At 39.7% G+C, this 19,034-nt stretch overlaps 1 protein-coding gene across 1 annotated transcript; it reads right to left on the bottom strand.

Annotated features, from left to right (window-relative positions):
* Positions 1-8,157: 8,157 nt before the first annotated feature.
* Positions 8,158-12,177, bottom strand: LOC133530889 (uncharacterized protein K02A2.6-like). The gene has a single exon (XM_061868945.1). The coding sequence runs from the start codon at positions 12,175-12,177 to the stop codon at positions 8,158-8,160; it is 4,020 nt and encodes a 1,339-aa protein (XP_061724929.1).
* Between the last annotated feature and the right edge of the window lie 6,857 nt (positions 12,178-19,034).

Raw genomic sequence — 19,034 nt, 5'->3', positions numbered from 1 at the left:
CCCTATTACAATATGTTTATTCTGTTCTTTATGTTTTATATTTTCTAATATGGTTTCTATACAATTATAAAATATTTCTATATTTCTATCAGGTCTGTATATGCATATAAGAATAGTGTTTAATTTTGGTAATTCAATACAACAGCATTCGGATATAAACTCAGTAGACATTTTGTTAATATCATTCCTTACAAAGTATTCTATGCCATTTCTAACCAAAATGCAAGTTCCTCCTCCACTGTGTTCGCTTCGGCTAAAGTGTGCGGCTACCTCGTATCCCGGTATATCAACTAGATCAAGTTGTGATGACGTCATCCAGGTTTCCGTTAAGCATAGCGCATCAAAGCAATTATCTTCTAGAAAGCTCTCTAAAATGTGTGTTTTGTTATTGAGGCTCTGCATGTTTTGAAACAAGACTGTAAAGTTTTTGTTAGTGACGAAAATTACTCCTACAGCTGTCATTTATCAACTGTGAACTCTCAGTTGTAGGGTTCGACGATGCGCTTGTGTATGCGTTGTTAGATTGCTGTGTTATGCGTGAGCCTTTGGTGCAGTCCGAAGAGTATGTGTTTATCTGAGAGAGGGGACTGGGGCTTCGAACAGGCGCACAACGTTGTCCATGTTCTATAGTCAGAGGTGGTAAGTATTCGCAGCCATTTATAAATATTTTGTCTTGCCTTACTACCGGGTGCAAGCCGCGCTTACGCGCGTCTCTTATGGTATCTCTGAGTGTTTGTCTTTTCTTCAGTTCCGCGGTGTCCAAAAAATCAGAGATTGCGAGGCCTGTGCTCTGAAAAATTCGTTTGTTTTGTAAAATGTAATTTTTCATACGCTTACTTATTAGTTCTATCTGAACGGGCCTTCGGTATCCACGCTTTCCTATTCTTTTCAAGTCCTCGATAAAGGCATTAATATCTGTGCCCAAGAATTCACAAAACACATTAGTTACACGTTGTATAAGTACGTGCCAATTTTCTTCTGGGTACTCATCCAAGCCGTATAGAACTATTGTTTTACTCAAGCAACTTTCATCAGTCGTTTTTCGTTCTTTCTCTTCAACCTTGTTTTTAAGTTCATTTAACTCTGTGTGTAATTTTAAATTTTCAGATTCTAATTTTTTTATCAGTTCGCTAGTTGCATTTATGTTCTGTTGCAGTCTTCCTTGTTCCTGGGTTAACGTAGATGAGTTATGAGATATGTCTAGTTTAAGTTCGTATAGCTTTGAGTTGAACTCGGCTACGAGGGTCTGCTTAATGTTATTCGTTATAGATTCTATTAAAGTCTCTTTCATTGCTTCAAATTCCAATTTAATCAGGTGGCTAAATCTATCAAAGGTTATGTTATCTGCGCTAGTCGCATCTGCTGCACGTGAGGTTTTAGCCTGGCGGTGTGCTGAGGGTGTGGAGAAAGTGGGTGTACTATCCGTGTCTGTATCGCCGCCCAGCACATTCAAAATGTCCGTGTCAATGGTCTTATTGGGTTCTTCTAATTCTCGTTCCATTTGTCTCAAACCCTCCGGGGACGCAGGGGTATCGTCATCCCGCCGGCGCGGGCGTCGCGTGATCTGTGCACAGGAAGGGCATATCCATTCTGTTTTTAACCGCGGCTGCTTTTCTCGAAACATTGCCGACGTTATGTTGACACATGAATAGTGGTAGCACAATTTGCATGTTGTGCAAAAGAGGCGCTCATTTCTGTCTACTTTCAAATCACACCCTGGACAATTAAACATTTTGAGTGTTTTTAGGTGTCGGTTGGTCGTCATAGAGTTATAAATTGCGCGCACTGGTTAAAAGTTCAACGAAGTTCACCACAATTCGCGGAATTCCTAGTTTTCTAAGAACTAGCTTGGGCGTATTTAAACTCCAAAATGGCGTAAGCGCTGCACGATTTCATACATCTTACGCGTTTTATTGAAACGATCGTCATTATTCGCGCGCACTTCTGTTGTTTTAATGTTTTTGTGTATTGTACTTAATTGCAACATATGTTTACATTGAAGTTAACTTCATCACAACCACTGTTTTCTACGGTTTATTTTGATATATAATTCAACCCAAACACATCACTTTTTACTAGTTAAAACATTATTTTAATGGGAGCGTTTTAAAATACTGTTACGCTCGACCGTCGTTCCGATTCCGAAAAGAAAACACTTTTTGGTACAAAACATTACAATTGTATATATCAAAATACCTTAAAAAAATTTTTTCACTAAAGTAGCGGCAGCCATGCTCAGTATCAAAGTTTAAATTCCCTCTAAAATATCCAGTAGATATCTGTTTTGTTTTTGTTTTTACTTGGTTACCGCGGGAACCTCGGACCCAGATATTAAAACCCAAAAACCCAACAGCCTATTATCATGCAGGACACGACAGTATGTAAATACACTTTCATTAGCCCGTGACAAGGGATAACGAGTACCCAAACTACGTTTTTGCCGGTATAATGTTGCTATTGAAATATGGGATTAGCACTAGTTTTTGTTAGTTGTGATGAGATTATGTTGGATAATAAATATATGATAAATGTCAGATTGTTTACATATTGTTCTTGTTTGAACAATATTGCATTTTTTTAAATAATAACGCAGGGCAGCTTCTGGCGAGCTGTTGGGGAGTAGTGACCCTACGTACCCGAGTGTTCCTGGGGAGTTCTGTCACCCGAAGGTCGGTGACAGAACTCCCCCTGACAGTGGGGTCGGTACATGTTGTATAAGGCTGGTTTTAGTGTCATGCGGACCGTCAGTACGGAGCGATCTGCACCGACTATTTGTATAAAGTTCATGTCGTTGGACCCGTCAGCCTTACTCTGGAACGCTCCCTGGACTTAATACATATTGATCATGTGCGGAGCGATCCGTACTGAAGGTCCGCATGACACTAAAACCAGCCTAAGTCATACTGTGCAACTTTAACTATGCGACCAACCGCGAAATCGCAAAAAAAATGGACTCATACATTTTGGCTGGCTGATGTTAATACTCGTATCTTGTATGGGAGAGTAAATTTTTATCGGAGTTGGTCTCATAGTATAAGTTGCTCAGTATGACCTATACATGTACCCCCCCACTTTCAGTGGCTGGTGTAACACATTGTATATTTTTTACCGACCTCAATTTTGAGGTACAAACTCAAAGCCAAGTATGTAAAGGCATACGCGGACTTTGTACTTGTAATTTGTAGTCAGTTTTATAATTCTCAAAGCGCGGGCTCTGAATATGGAATGAGGGCTACAAAGTTAGGCTATGCGGCCATGACCTAACTTGAAGCTATGAGCTAAATACGTGTAGAAGAAGTGGGAAGTAGGAATTTATGAAAGCATAGCTTTTAAATACTAGAATAATCTTTCACATTTCCTTGCATTTCACGGGCTTTTAAATTCCGGTCTTTTGATAGGCTTGCGTGGGGATATAGATCCAACATATCTGCCGCTTGGAGAGCTTTAATGTCATGTAGAATGCCTGCTGGAACCCGTTCACAGGCGCAACAATAGACCCCCATGAATCGGTCGCAGCAGACATTGGGACTATTGTAGAAAAAGTGAACAGTATAACGGTCTATGGATTGAAGTTTGGGTGGACAATGAGACTGGGTTATTGCAAAGACGTTCGGGCACCTGCCTTAGCAATGTTTTCACTATTCAATGTTTACTATTGTTATATGGAGGCTTTTTCTCGTCTAAAACACTAATGTTGAGTCTTTGTTTAATGTAAATATACGTGTTTTTAATTAAATTATGTTGATGTTTATTGAAGTACTTGACTCAATCTTATGATTATGAGTCTGTAGCAAGCTCGGGCGAATTTCATCTTCCCATACGAAGTAAATACAAACGGAGTGTCGTTCTCATTTTGAAACGGAGTGTTGGATTGTAATGAAACTTTGCACATACATTGACATCAGTACCCCTAGTGTAAATTTATTCGATGGCGTAACGTGACGTACGCGTTACTATACTATACTAAATGAGTCTTAACGTAAACGCGTATGTCACGTTTCGAAATCGAATAAATTTACACTAGGGGCTCAGGTATGTCTACTTGTAATTAGTTTACATAACTCCAGCTTATATATCAAACAAAATCAAAAACCAGTTTTGTACGAAACTTAAATTCGCTGTGTAATTTCAACTATGGTGTCTGAAGCTACATAAACTAATTACAGATACTCCTACCTTATCCTATTGTAAGTATAAAGTGATATCATATCATATCATGTCATATCATATCATATCATATCATATCATATCATATCATATCATATCATATCATATCATATCATATCATATCATATCATATAATATCATATCATATCATATCATATCATTTATTCCATTGAAATCATATCTTATATATGGTTTAGTACACAATTTAGGATTATGAATTATAATTCCATATAATTAATAGTTTCAGAGCAATCTAGCTAGTTGTTTTGAAATGGGAGCGTAACTACGTTTATATGGAAAATCGAGCTTGCTGAGGACTCTTTATTTTTTATTTTTTTTTATAATAGGCATTTGACCACAATCGCATCTGGTCAGTGCCGATGCAGTCTAGGATGGAACATGCTTACCTAAAAGATCAATATCCAGTGAGTGCTGCGAGGTTCAGGGAGAACAGTGCAGCTGCCAATTCGTCACTCTTTTAGCACCACCCGGGGATCACGTGTAGGGTTATCTAAGGTAGTTCCTATGGACGTAGAGTAATATCGACCCCCAATAATAGATAGATAAATAAAAATAAACCTAAAAGATGTCTATTCATTCTGGATTTAAAAAGATCCAAGTTTAAGTGGACTGGGAATAGATTTGCAGGAAATGAATTCCACTCCTTAGCCATTCGCATGTTCTATCATAGTAATAGTAAAAATTTGAGTAGTAGTACTAGTAAATAGTGAAAATCGGTTGAAAAAAAGCATGAGCTAGTGACACGTTTTCATTGAAAACGTTGAATGAAGATCTAAAGCCTTTGATATGGCTAAAAAAAGCAAAACTAAACGGATTGGATCCGGTAATCCCCAGGTAGGGTGTTTATCGGCGCAGATAGAGGTTGATATTACGTCATATATGTATGTTACAATGTGGGCTTGGATAATACGACATTTTAAAACGGAGAGTTGAAGTAAGAACATTATGTTTCAGTGTCCGATTATGATATAATGTTCATCAATGTTCAATTTCGGGGTAAGAGGCAACATTACAGGAGTGGTCATTTCTCCATACAAACGTACTCGACTGTTTCCTCCATGGTTTTTGAAGCTAGAGCAATGTTTTTTTTAAACAGATTAATATTATCAATCGGCCCGTTTCGAAGAAAGAGATACGATAACGATAAGCTCTGGTTTAGATAAGTTCTCATGTAGTTATCATTTGTAAGTCGTATAATTTACAGAAGCAGCTCGATTCGGGCAACCACTGTCACTTTGACGTAAAAAAAATCGTAGACAGATCTTATTGGGATAACAGCGGAATCGATATAAACGTAAATATTGACATGTCGTTTAGTTATCGATCTTTCCAAGATCTTTAACGTGTCTTAATCATTCTTCGAATCGGGCTGAATATCTGTGTTGGACTGTTTTGAGATTTCTGATATTTTTGTTTTTAAAGGCGCTAGAGCCCTTCAAACATGGTCAAAACGGCCATATTGACTATGCCGTAAAAAGAGGCGTGGTATTCAAAACTGGTATCAATTAGACACACATAAACAGTACATATTTATTGAGCAAGCGTAAGCAGGATTATGGATTGTGACTGCTATAGTTATTGGCCCATCCATAGTAATAAATAAATAATAAATAATATTACATAAATTGACTCCCACAGTAAGCTCAATAAGGCTTGTGTTGAGGGTACTTAGACAACGATATATATAATATATAAATATTTATAAATACTTAAATACATAGAAAACACCCATGACTCAGGAACAAATATCCATGCTCATCACACGAATAAATGCCCTTACCAGGATTTGAACCCGGGACCATCAGCTTCGTAGGCAGGGTCACTACACACTAGGCCAAACCGGTCGTCAAATAGTAATTGGCAAATCTTAATATTGTTGAGAGTGGCCAGTAACCATAGCAGTCACCCGATGTATTAAATAAATAAAAATAAATATTTAAGTACCATCTAACATGCATGTCGAAGTAATCCCAAACTACAGACTACGATATATAAATAGAAAACACTATGACCTTACCGCGGGAATAGATTTTTTTTTCATTTATCTTTCATTTATCTTTCACATATTCATACTCGTAATCAATTTTAAAGTTACTCGCCAAACTGCTTATACGGTTTGTTGGCGAGACAGCGCTCATTTTTAGGGTTCCGTAGCCACATGGCAAAAAACGGAACCCTTATAGATTCGTCATGTCCGTCTGTCTGTCCGATTCCGTCACAGCCACTTTTTTCCGAAACTATAAAAGCTATACTGTTCAAACTTGGTAAGTAGATGTATCCTATGAACCGCATTATGATGTTTACACAAAAATAGAAAAAAAACAATAAATTTTGGGGGTTCCCCATATTTAGAACTGAAACTCAAAAAATCTTTTTTCTTCAAACCCATACGTGTGGGGTATCTATGGATAGGTCTTTAAAAATGATATTGAGGTTTCTAATATCATTTTTTTCTAAACTGAATAGTTTGCGCGAGAGACACTTCCAAAGTGGTAAAAAGTGTGTCCCCCCCCCGTAACTTCTAAAATAACAGAATGAAAAATCTAAAAAAAATATATGATATTCATTGCCATGCAAACTTCCACCGAAAATTGGTTCGAACGAGATCTAGTAAGTAGTTTTTTTTTATTACGTCATAAAAATTAAAAAATAATTTTTTTTTCATCAAACCCATACGTGTGGGGTATCTAGGGATAGGTCTTCAAAAATGATATTTAGGTTTCTAATATCATTTTTTTCTAAACTGAATAGTTTGCGCGAGAGACACTTCCAAAGTGAAAAAATGTGTGTCCCCCCCCCCCGTAACTTCTAAAATAACCGAATGAAAAATCTAAAAAAAATATATCATATACATTACCATGCAAACTTCCACCGAAAATTGGTTTGAACGAGATCTAGTAAGTAGTTTTTTTAATAAGTCATAAAATAAAAAATATTTTTTTTTTCATCAAACCCATACGTGTGGGGTATCTACGGATAGGTCTTCAAAAATGATATTGAGGTTTCTAATATCATTTTTTTCTAAACTGAATAGTTTGCGCAAGAGACACTTCCAAAGTGGTAAAATGTGTGTCCTAAGTGGTAAAATGTTGAACGAGATCTAGTAAGTAGATTTTTTTTAATACGTCATAAATGGTACGGAACCCTTCATGCGCGAGTCCGACTCGCACTTGGCCGCTTTTTTTACATTTTTATGCACATACAAAGGTACCGTACTTAACCCCTTACCGCATATGCAACCTATATATGGCTGATATAATTTAAAATACCTATTGATGTGAATGAAAAGCGTATTCGATAACAACTGAACTTTATTTTCTCTACCCTCTAATACATATCTTTATGATTACCCACACAACATCTTTCCCGTTACGAAAATAAGTCATAAGTACATAAGTAGCATAAGCTTAAGCTACATTATTATAATTGCAATGGATATAGAAGCTAACTTTACATAAGTATAAAGTTGAAGTACTATTATATTGGTATATAAAAGATATAATTATTGGAGTAATAATTGTATATATTAATGACGTAACAGTCTAATCGTTACGAATAAATACATTAGTGCTACTGCAAGTATATATCAGTTATTACTATATATCTTAACAAAGTAATAAACAAGATGCTTCGCGTAGTATTGATCATATTGTAATTGTGCCAGTTGACACAGTGACAATGCGATAGTTATTATTACTATTTTAGATAAACATGCACGTAATCTAATCTTTCAACAGAAGCACACGCATACGAGTACTACAAATAAGTAAATAACCATTCTTAACTCAGTAAAGTACACACTTGCATGCACATAAACGTAGCTTAACATTGAGTATTTAGGTAAGTAAGGAGAATGATCTCCTTTTTTTTTAATTATTATTATTATGAGGATTATATTAGCTTAATTAATTATTTTAATTGACAATAACTGTAAGGGTAACTTTTTCATTGGCCTGGAAAAATTAAGAGTTAGATATAGTTTTTCATATTAATGCGTGCCTTAATCGCCGCCTGTCTAGGTTCGCGAGATTTTTCCGTATGTGGTTGCGAGTTAGGCGCAGGACAAGGAGCAGCACCAGCTCCGTCAGGCGACGGCAGGCTGTCGCTGTCGGCACTCGACCAGGCTTCGTCGTCACTCGGTAATTTGTCAGCAACGTTGCTGTCATCCACGGGTGAACATCGCTCAAGTTTTATTAAATGGCGCCTGTTTCGTCTGATCCGCCTGTCGGAACGATCAGTCACGAAGTAGGAACGAGGTTGATTTGCTCGAGACTCGACACGGGCTTGTCTCCTGCGTTGCCTGTCCACCACCAGCACCCGGTCACCCGGCTGTAGTTCAGGCAGCGCACGTGCTCGTTGGTCGTAGTGTTGCTTACTAGTTTGTTGGTTACGTACCATATTCTCGTAGTCACGGCTGTTATCTCGGCTCGGCCGAAGTTTGCTCTCGTGAGACGGTAATCTTGTATTGAGCGTGCGTCCCATTAGTAACTGAGATGGCGAACTTAAATTGTCGCGGGGTGTGGTTCGGAAGTTTAAAAGTCCTAAGTAAAAGTCAGTACCAGAATTTATAGATTTTATGAGAATGTCCTTAATAGTTCTCACGCTTTTTTCGCTACGACCGTTCGATTGAGCATAATGGGGAGATGTCGTAATATGATCGAACTCCCATTCTTTTTTAAAATCCGCGAACTCTTTGGATGCGTAAGCAGGTCCGTTATCTGTAACTAATACCCAAGGAATGCCGTGTCTTGCGAACTGATCTTTCATGGCTTCTATGACTGCCCTACTTCCTATGTTTTTGATTTGACTTACTTCGATGAAATTAGAAAAGTAATCAACCAGTATAAGAAAATATTTAGAGCCATATTGAAAAATATCGGAACCTACTTTTATCCACGGTAAATCAGGTATGTCATGCGGCAGCATGGGTTCCCGCTGGGCCCTCGGCGCGCGCGCGGCGCATGCCCCACAGCGGCGCACGCGGCGCTCCACGTCTCGACTCATTCCCGGCCAGAACATGACGTCACGCGCGTGCCGCTTACAACGATCGATGCCCATGTGTCCGTCGTGCACGCGACTTATCATTTCTGCCCTCAACGCCTTGGGGATGTAAACTAAATTGTCCTTGAAAATTATACCATCCACATATTCGAAACTATTTCGCAACGACCAGTGTCCTCGCACTTTTTCGTTGACTTCATATTTACTGTGCGGCCAACCTGACTGTATATATTTAATTATTAACTGACACTCATCATCGTCTGTAGTCACTTGTCTGATAGTACGTAACTTACCGTCACTGAATCTGACATTTTCCAATAAGAAACATGACTGGTCGTTTATTTCTTCGGATACTTTGTCACTGATGTTATCCGGGAGGGGCGCTCGAGACAATGTATCTGCGACAAACATATATTTACCTGGCTTATACACGACCTTGAAATCATAACCCTGTATGCGAAGCATCATCCTCTGCAAACGCGCTGGCACAGCATCTAAAGGTTTTGAAAACAATGCCTCCAGTGGTTTGTGATCCGTTTCGATTGTGACGTCACCATGAGCGTACACGTATTGATGGAAACGCTCCAGTCCGAAGACAATGGCAAGAAGCTCCTTTTCAATTTGTGCATACCTGGTCTGTGCATCTGTTAGCGTGGCAGAGGCAAACTCAACGGGCCGACCCGCTTGAAGGATCACAGCGCCCAACGCGTGCTGACTAGCATCTACCGAGACCAGCACTGGAGCGCGCGGTGCGTACAGGGCCAGCACAGGCGCGCCGCTCACCAATGCCCGCAGCTGTCCGGCGGCTGCCTCGTGCTCGGGCTCCCAGCACCATTCCGTGTCTTTTTTTAACAGGGCTCGTAAAGGTGACGCCACTTCCGAGTAGTTAGGTATGAATTTCGATAAGTAATTCACCATACCTAAAAACCTTTCCAGAGACGCTCGGTCGTGTGGAGAAGGCATCTTCTCGATAGCCTTAACCTTCTCAGAATCAACGCGCATACCCTCATGACTAAACGTGTGACCTAGATAAGTAATCTTTTGAACTCTAAATTCGCACTTCTGTTTATTAAATTTAATGCCTACCTCGCGCGATCTGTCTAGCAACGACTTTAATCTTGCATCGTGTTCCTCTAAGGTACGTCCCCAGACTATAATATCATCGACGAAGGACTCTACTCCCTCCAGATCTTCCAAAATTTGACGAACCTTAGAATGGAATACCTCAGACGCACAGTTTATACCATATGGGAGGCGTAAGAATTGGTACCTACCGAACGGTGTCCCAAATGTACATAGGTCGGCACTGGCATCGTCTATTTGTACCATCCAAAAACCTGAACGAGCATCAAGTTTGCTAAAATATCGCGCTCCCTGTAGCTTTGTGGCTATTTCACCGAGCGCGGGGAGGGGGTAGCGAGCGCGGCGCACAACGCGATTTAGCGGCCGCGGGTCGAGGCACACGCGTATACTGCCATCTTTTTTCGCGGCCACTACAATCGCATTGACCCACGGTGTGGGGTGGGACACTTTTCTAATGACCCCCATTTTAACCATGCGATCTAATTCACCCTGTAATTTGTCGCGCACGCCCATAGGTATCTTGCGAACCGGACAGACTGACGGTTGCGCTCCTTCCTCGATACTAATAGTATACTCACCCGGCAATTTACCCAGGCCATGAAAGAGATCCTCATAATGATCTAAGGTAAGCGAATATATGCGTTTGACCAGGCCTAAGTCCTCACAAGCATATTTGCCCAAAACACTCTTTCTATCGTCTCGAGATATAACAAACCGCAACGGATATAAACGTTCTTTATATAACCAATTAATAATACACGAACCGATCATAGGTACATAATTTCCGCAATATGATTCGGCCCTAATATTATCAGGTGTTATAAGAGTACTACTGTCAAGACCCAATTTTTTGAAATTTTTCATTGATAAAACGTTTAAATCCGAGCCAGTATCAAGCTTAAAAGTCTCGGCCCTACGATTATCACTAACTAGTAAAGTTTCATACCATTTTTTGCGGTCTTTGCGATAATCAGAGTCCACATCATCGACCCCATCGATGAAGTACAGTTCGTCGTCGTCACTGTAGCCGTCCTCTTCTTCAATTTGATACACTTTGTTTGGTCTTCTAAATGGGCACTTTACCTTAAAATGACCTGCACCACCGCACAATAAACACTTTGCACCTCTCGCTGGACACCGCTGACCTCCGTCGCAATAGGTACTCGCGCAGGCAGCGCAGGAGCGATCCGGCGCGCTCGGGCCGGCGGCGGCGCCGTCGCGCGCCGTCGCGCCACCACCGCGCCGGCCGCCGCGTCCCCGCCAACGGCGCCTGCCGCGGCCACCCCCAGCAAACTGTCCAGAGGTTCCATACAGTACATCCACTGCCGACGATGACGCTGCCACGGCAACCTTAGAGCCTTCGATTTGGCGCTTTTCTTCACTTGACATCTCATTCGCCTGAGTTATCTTTACCGCCTTTTCCAAAGTTAGATCCTCCGCCCTAAGCAAGCGGTCGCGTACTTTGCTACTGGCAACACCGCACACTATGCGATCACGCATTAGGCTCTCCTCGAGGTCCTTGAACTCGCACTGCTGGGCAAGTATTTTCAGTGCCGTTACGTACTCGTCTATAGATTCACCACTTTCCTGGTTCCTAGAGAAAAACTTGAATCGTGCCATCGTTTCATTCTGTTTGGTCCCAAAGTGATCGTTAAATTTGTCTACTAAGGTTTGCAAGTCATCGCGGTTCTCATCTTTTGTAAATCTGAAGGTCAAATACACATTAAGACCTTCCGACCCTATTAGGTTTACCAGCAAACTGGCTTGCACATCACTTGTCTCCTTATAGACACCTGAAGCCTTCAGGAATACTTGGAATTGTGTATACCACCGGCGCCATGCCTCGGCGCGCGCGGCAGGGCCACCCTCCAGGCACAACTCTGGTGGAGGCCGCGCATGCTCCATTGTTTACACAAACACAATTTATCACTAGCACACACTTCTAAACTACACGACACTTGTTTACTTGCCCAAAATGCCCTTAATATCTAATAAAATACGGCACCGCTGTCACCATGATGTGAATGAAAAGCGTATTCGATAACAACTGAACTTTATTTTCTCTACCCTCTAATACATATCTTTATGATTACCCACACAACACCTATATGGCTATATATATGGCTGATATAATTTAAAATTAACTGTTCAACTACTTTTTTGTAAACTACATTAGGTTAGCCCGAAACACGGTGACAAATAATTTATAAGTATTTTTTTTTTCTTTTTGGCTATATATATGGCTGATATAATTTAAAATTAACTGTTCAACTACTTTTTTGTAAACTACATTAGGTTAGCCCGAAACACGGTGACAAATAATTTATAAGTAGTTTTTTTTTCTTTTTGGCTATATATATGGCTGATATAATTTAAAATTAACTGTTCAACTACTTTTTTGTAAACTACATTAGGTTAGCCCGAAACACGGTGACAAATAATTTATAAGTTTTTTTTTTCTTTTTTACACGTGTTTTACAAGCTTTTATTTAACTTGCCCTATTATTATCGTATGGCTTTATTGAAAAATAAAATACAAATCAAGTTTACAAAAGTACCATTATAGTCAAAGTTTAAGGTCTAAGTTTGATAGCCATTCCCTGGCATCCGCAGTTATCGCGTGCAGCTCTTTCATGCCTCCACGATGTGCGTTACTGCCCTATTAGTATGTTTGTTAATTTGTTTGTGTGGGTCAAATCTTGCAAGCTAAATTTGACCCACTTCCCGATGAGCTGAAATTTTGCATACATATGTAAATCGGATGACGATGCAATACTATGATGACATGGAGCTGATCTGATGATGGAAACAGGAGGTGGCGATGGGAACTGTTATTAAACAATGCAAACTGATTGTATTTGGGGTGGTTAGAATTCGATGAGTGATGAGTCAGCAATAAAAGCGACATTACAAATATCGTTACAAAATAAAATTACAATTATTTAACTAAAACAAAACGTATTATCTTCTAAATAGTCTCCTTTACCTTTGATATACAAACACAAACGTTTGTTTCAAAGAGCAGAAATTGCTTGAGAAATATATTTTAAAGCTAAAAGAGAAAATCCACCATCTCGGCGAGATAGAGCCACTGAGAATGTACGAGAGTTTAATTTTTTACCGTCTCTATATGAGGTTGTAATGTGAGCTAGCAAAGTATGGAAGCGATATTTGACATGAAAATTTCTTAGGCGGATTGTATTTGTATTTAGATACCTAATAACCTAATGCTAATTGGTAAGATGATGAATATGAAGATTAAGAGTATTTTCATCACACTTGCTCGAAAACGATCTTATTTCATGCAGGTGTACTAAAGGACAAATGCCTATATTGCTACCTCGAGAGTTATGGATTGTAAAAAATAACTATAATTCGCTAGAAAGCTATAGCTTTTTTTGTTTAATTCTGTCACTAATTCATACGAACCATGTAGGTTTACTTTTAAAATACTGACGTTTCTAATTTAATATTTTTGTTTATGTTTACAAAGATCTCATTTCATTTAGGGAGCGTGCATGAACTGTAGGAGGCAGCACAGGAGCCGTCAGATTTTTGGCGCAAGGCGTAAATGTGATGTTTATTGTTCCGATGTAGCCCACAAGATGGCAGAACCTGCTATGCACAACAAAACACGTGACGTGTAAATGTAAATGTTTATTGTTCCGATTCAGGCCACAAGATGGCAGACCCTCCAACGCGCATGGTCCCTATAGCCGTTTAAAATATTTTTACATAATTTTCAATCGTGGCTGAATGCCAGATAGGTCGAAGGCACAATGCCTAATCTTTTAAAAAATGGCAATATGGCGGACGAATGCTTGAAAATATGTCACCGTATTTAAGAATTATTTCGCTTAAAATTTAGTTTTTTCTTCGCAAGTGTAATGAAAAATATTGTGTGTAACTCCGGGGGTAAGAACATTGCAAACTCGGGTTTTTGGGATGATATGCTTATGTACATTTTGTTATATGACATGAAAGAGAAGAAAATAATGTAAATTGACATTGACACAATTCTTTTATAAAATACATATGTAAGTTGGTTGATAATGTAATATTATGGTACCATCGTAATGATCTAACGGACACAGGAGGTAGCCATTAGGGACTCTGTGATAAAACAACGCGTGGAGCGAACTAGAGGTGTATTGTCAAAGAAAACTTTGTTGCGACGTTTTACTGCCATCTTTCGACACATAATTAAAACTTTTACAACTACATTTGACTTCGATCCTTAGTCTTTCACTGATATGTGTTAAATGAGTGGAATGCCCTGCCCGAGTCTGTGTTTCCGCATGACTACAATCTGGGTCTCTTCAAGGCTAGGGTCAATAGGTATCTCATAGGTAAGCGTGCTCCACCGTAGACCGCATCATCACTTACCATCAGGTGAGATCGTGGTCAAACGCCTGCCTATCTTTATATAAAAAAAAAATCAAAAAGATGGCAGCAAATTTACGTCGCTACAAAGTTTTTTTCACAATACACCTATATTTCGAATTCTCTTTGCTGCTTTGTGACACAACCTCGCGTTTTGTTTAAGCTATCTAGAGTCCGTCTGAGCTAACATTGCGCCGATTTGTTTATTTATTTAGTTTATTTATTTTGTATAGCCCAAAGTGAGTAAGTATCAGTATACACGTTATAGACCGCGAGCCAGCAACAGATTGCCATGACCAATCGCCTCCCGGGTGAAATCTCGTATAGTGGTTAACGGCTATATATGATAAACACTTATGGACGTCAGCTGCCGCTCCGTTGGTGAGTTGAGGTAATAAACTTAAAACATTATACATTTACTAAGACTGTTTTGACGTTTGTTTCTTAATAAATAAATAAAGAAATTAGACAAGGCAATGTTACCAGAGCATGCTAGCCACTCGGCCGTACATTACAGAGCCGCAACGCAGCCTGAGTTGTTGAATCAAACACACATTACAGCTGTAATAATGTCTGATACCGCCGAGGATTTCCAAATGGAGCGAAAGTGTGGAGGTGGACTTAAATTACATAACACTATTGCCATTGGAGAGACCACTTTGAAATATATGGCTTTCTATCAAAGAAGGGTAGGGGGAAGAGATGCTTCACGTATACATAGAATTTCGTGCACTGAGAAAAAAACCATTTAAAATAATTGAAATTGTATTAACGTCTAATGCTTTAAACAGTTCCATATGAGCCTATCGAACAAAACAGTAAATTTTACTGTTCCGAAAAGACAGTAAATTTTACTGTTTTGAGTAGCTAAAATAAAATTACTGTTCGTTTAGTTTTATCGTTTTTTTTCAATATTTAAAAATGTACTTACAGTTTACTGTTTTGTACTTTACTGTTTTTCAAACATTTGTTGATATTGTATAATGAAAATCACTTCAATGTGTGTTCGATAGATCATTTTTTTAGTGTGTGCGTATCTTATGCATATGGAGCTTAAGGACTCTTTTCTGTTGGTAAGGTCCTCATGCAGATCAAACATAAGGACCCGTCTCTGACGGGAAGGTTTGAGGTGTAATTTAAAAAAAAACATGGTCCGTTTGAAGTTTTTCTTGATTTAAGGTTTGATTAAAATGCACCACGTGCCAAACGTGACGTTTTGAACGTGAACGCTTTGCTTGAGTGTAATCAAATGGAGAATTAGTTGCCTTCACGTGAGACGGGTAAAGGACGTTCAAGATATAAGTGTGCGAGTTTAAAAATAAGTGAAAATGTGTCGTACCACGACAAGCGTTGGTTCTTCCGGATATTGAGGTCACGGGTTTACAACCCGGCTCGTACTAATGAGTTCTTCGGAAATTATGTACGAAATATCATTTGATATTTACCACTCGCTTTTAGGTGAAGGAAAACATCGTGAGGAAACCGGACTAATTTCCGTAAGGCCTAGGTTACCCTCTGGGTTGGAAGTTCAGATGGCAGTCACTTTCGTAAAACTAGTGTAGTCGGGATTAGTTGCCAAGTGGATCCCAGGCTCCCAAGACTCGTAGAAAAAATGCTGGGACAACGCGAGGAAGTATGGATCGTATCGTACCACGACAATAGTAACGTGAGGCACCGGATAGGGGATAGGTCGTTCGAGCTCCGTTTTCCTCGAACAGAAGATCTTGTGAATCCAAACGGCCCAATTTAAAAAATGCGTATAAGATGTCATAGCGATACGATATCGATCTGTCAGTGCCAAAAGTGACGTTGTTGGTTGAAGAAATGTCACTTTTGAAATTGGGCCGTTAATTTCTAGGCCGATCACGTAATTCTTCTCATATTCGAACTTCAAAATTGTATTCATCTGTACCCCTAGTGTAAATTTATTCGATAGCGAAACGTAGCGTTAGCGTTAAGTGTCATTTTGTATGGGATTTTGAGTATCCAAAACGTTCCGCTTGGCGCGCTATTTCTAAATCCCATACAAAATGAGACTTAACGCAAACGTGTACGTCACGTCACGCTATCGAATAAATTTACACTTGGGGATTCGGAATACCTAGTTCCGATTGAATTTTATAAATAATGGATTAACATGAAAGATGCATCTATAGCTGAACCTAAGACCGCAAATCCATAATCTCCTCGCTGTTCTATTAAAATAATTAATAATTTTCCTCCGGCTGTACACACTAGTCGTCTCGAAGAAACCCCGAGACAAGCCGAGAACGAGTGTGTAAGTACATGCTGCTTCCTTCTTACTCTTCTTCGATTGGGTCGGAGCGGTGCCGAGACTCTCGGCGAGAGGGTCTTGACTCGACGAGTGTGTTGAGACGGCACGCGTGGCGGCGGCGTGGTGTGTCGAGGCACTAGCCTATCCCGCGACAGCCGCCGCAGCCGAAAGGCGGAAGCGGCCCCTCATACCCCCCTGACGGGGGGTATCGAACGACATCCAGTGTGTTGAGGCACTAGCCATTTTAGGATGTTTGCACACCAATCGATCGATCATCGATCGTCATCGATCGATTGGTGGTAGCGTAGGCTGATCGATGGAGAAACCAAACGATCGATCATCGATCGTTGCCATCGATCGACATCGATCGATTGATGTGATCTAGCAGTTACTATCAATCGACGTCGACTGTTCCATTCTACTATCGATCGATTATCGGTTAGAAACTATCGACTAACGTCAATCGATGCCATCGATCGATGATCGATCGTTTGTGTGATAACACCCTTACTCGCACTACATTCAAGCGAACGTTTCATCCACTACCTCCTGCACGTATCCGCATGTGTCTTTTCTTTTCGTCTGTACAATTTATCGCCCATTTGCGGTGTGCGCGATATTGCGCCCGACTGTACTTTTTGTGAGATTAACGACATTTTTAACCGGCTTATAAATGAGGTTTCGTTTCATTGTGTGGTATAAAATATTAGTGTGGTTTACTAGGATATTGCTTTGTCTAGAGTCCAGAATAATATTAGTTTTTCCTAGTTACGTTGTACAATCAGCTGGAAAAAGTGGGTAGATTTGGAGTAACACAAAACTTGGCACGCATGTACTAAATAGATACGAAAGAAAGAAAGGAAATCTGGAATAAACTAAGGATGCTGCACGAAGAATTTCGTACATTGGCCCGCTTGTTCTCTATTGCACGCGCCCATGATGTCGGTGGTCAATGCCACTATGCGAAAGGGACAGCAATATAATAACTCGCCTCCGATGAATGTACTAAATTATTGTTGCTTAGCGTCCTTATATACTTTATAAAAACTTGGCACGTATGTTTTTTTTCTTTTTTTTTTTTTTATACTACGTCGGTGGCAAACAAGCTTACGGCCCACCTGATGGTAAGCAGTCTCCGTAGCCTATGTACGCCTGCAACTCCAGAGGAGTTACATGCGCGTTGCCGACCCTAAACCCAACCCCCCTCGTTGAGCTCTGGCAACCTTACTCACCGGCAGGAACACAACACTATGAGTAGGGTCTAGTGTTATTTGGCTGCTGTTTTCTGTAAGGTGGAGGTACTTCCCCAGTTGGGCTCTGCTCTAGATCTGGAATGACATCCACTGGCTGTGCCCTACCACACAAAGCGAGATGACATTCACAATGCCCATACCTCTCTTTTGGACGTAGTTTAAGGACGTACCCGGGTCCAAAATGTATATCATAACATAATAAGTAGAAAAGGTTATAGAAGTAGATAGAAACAAGTCGTCAAGTAAAGGTTACGTTCGGTTTGTGACCGCAGCAGCGTTTCTGTTGCGTCGTTACTGCTGCAGGATTGACGCAGGCGATGTCACTATCAATCTCCTTGATAAAATGACTGACAAACGGTTGTCATTTTACTCTTCCTAATTATGGATATCAGGGGGGGGGGGGGTAGCCAAGATGACAATGATACATCGATAAACGCCAAACGAAAAGAAAATTAAAACAATACAATACAACACAGTACAGTACAATACAATACAATACAATACAGTACAGTACAGTACAGTACAGTACAATACAATACAATACAGTACAGTACAGTACAGTACAGTACAATACAATACAATACAAAATATATTTACTGCTAAACCTCAAAATTACAGAGAGACACACATACTATATATGAATACAGAGTTGATAAAAAGGCGGTCTTATCGGTAAAGAGCAATCCCTTCCAGACAACCTTTAGGTAGTAGAAAAATGATAATATTAATTACAAATCTTTATAAAAATATATCAGGATTACAATAAATTTATATTTTAATATTAATATCGTGGTGTCTGAAATAAATATTTTCATTTTCATTTTTTTTTCATTGTCCCCCTAAAAATCACT

Source organism: Cydia pomonella, chromosome 24, assembly GCF_033807575.1.
Source record: "Cydia pomonella isolate Wapato2018A chromosome 24, ilCydPomo1, whole genome shotgun sequence".
Lineage (NCBI taxonomy): Eukaryota > Metazoa > Arthropoda > Insecta > Lepidoptera > Tortricidae > Cydia > Cydia pomonella.
The sequence above is the reverse complement of the archived record's forward strand: the minus strand, read 5'-3'. Positions and strand labels throughout refer to the sequence as shown.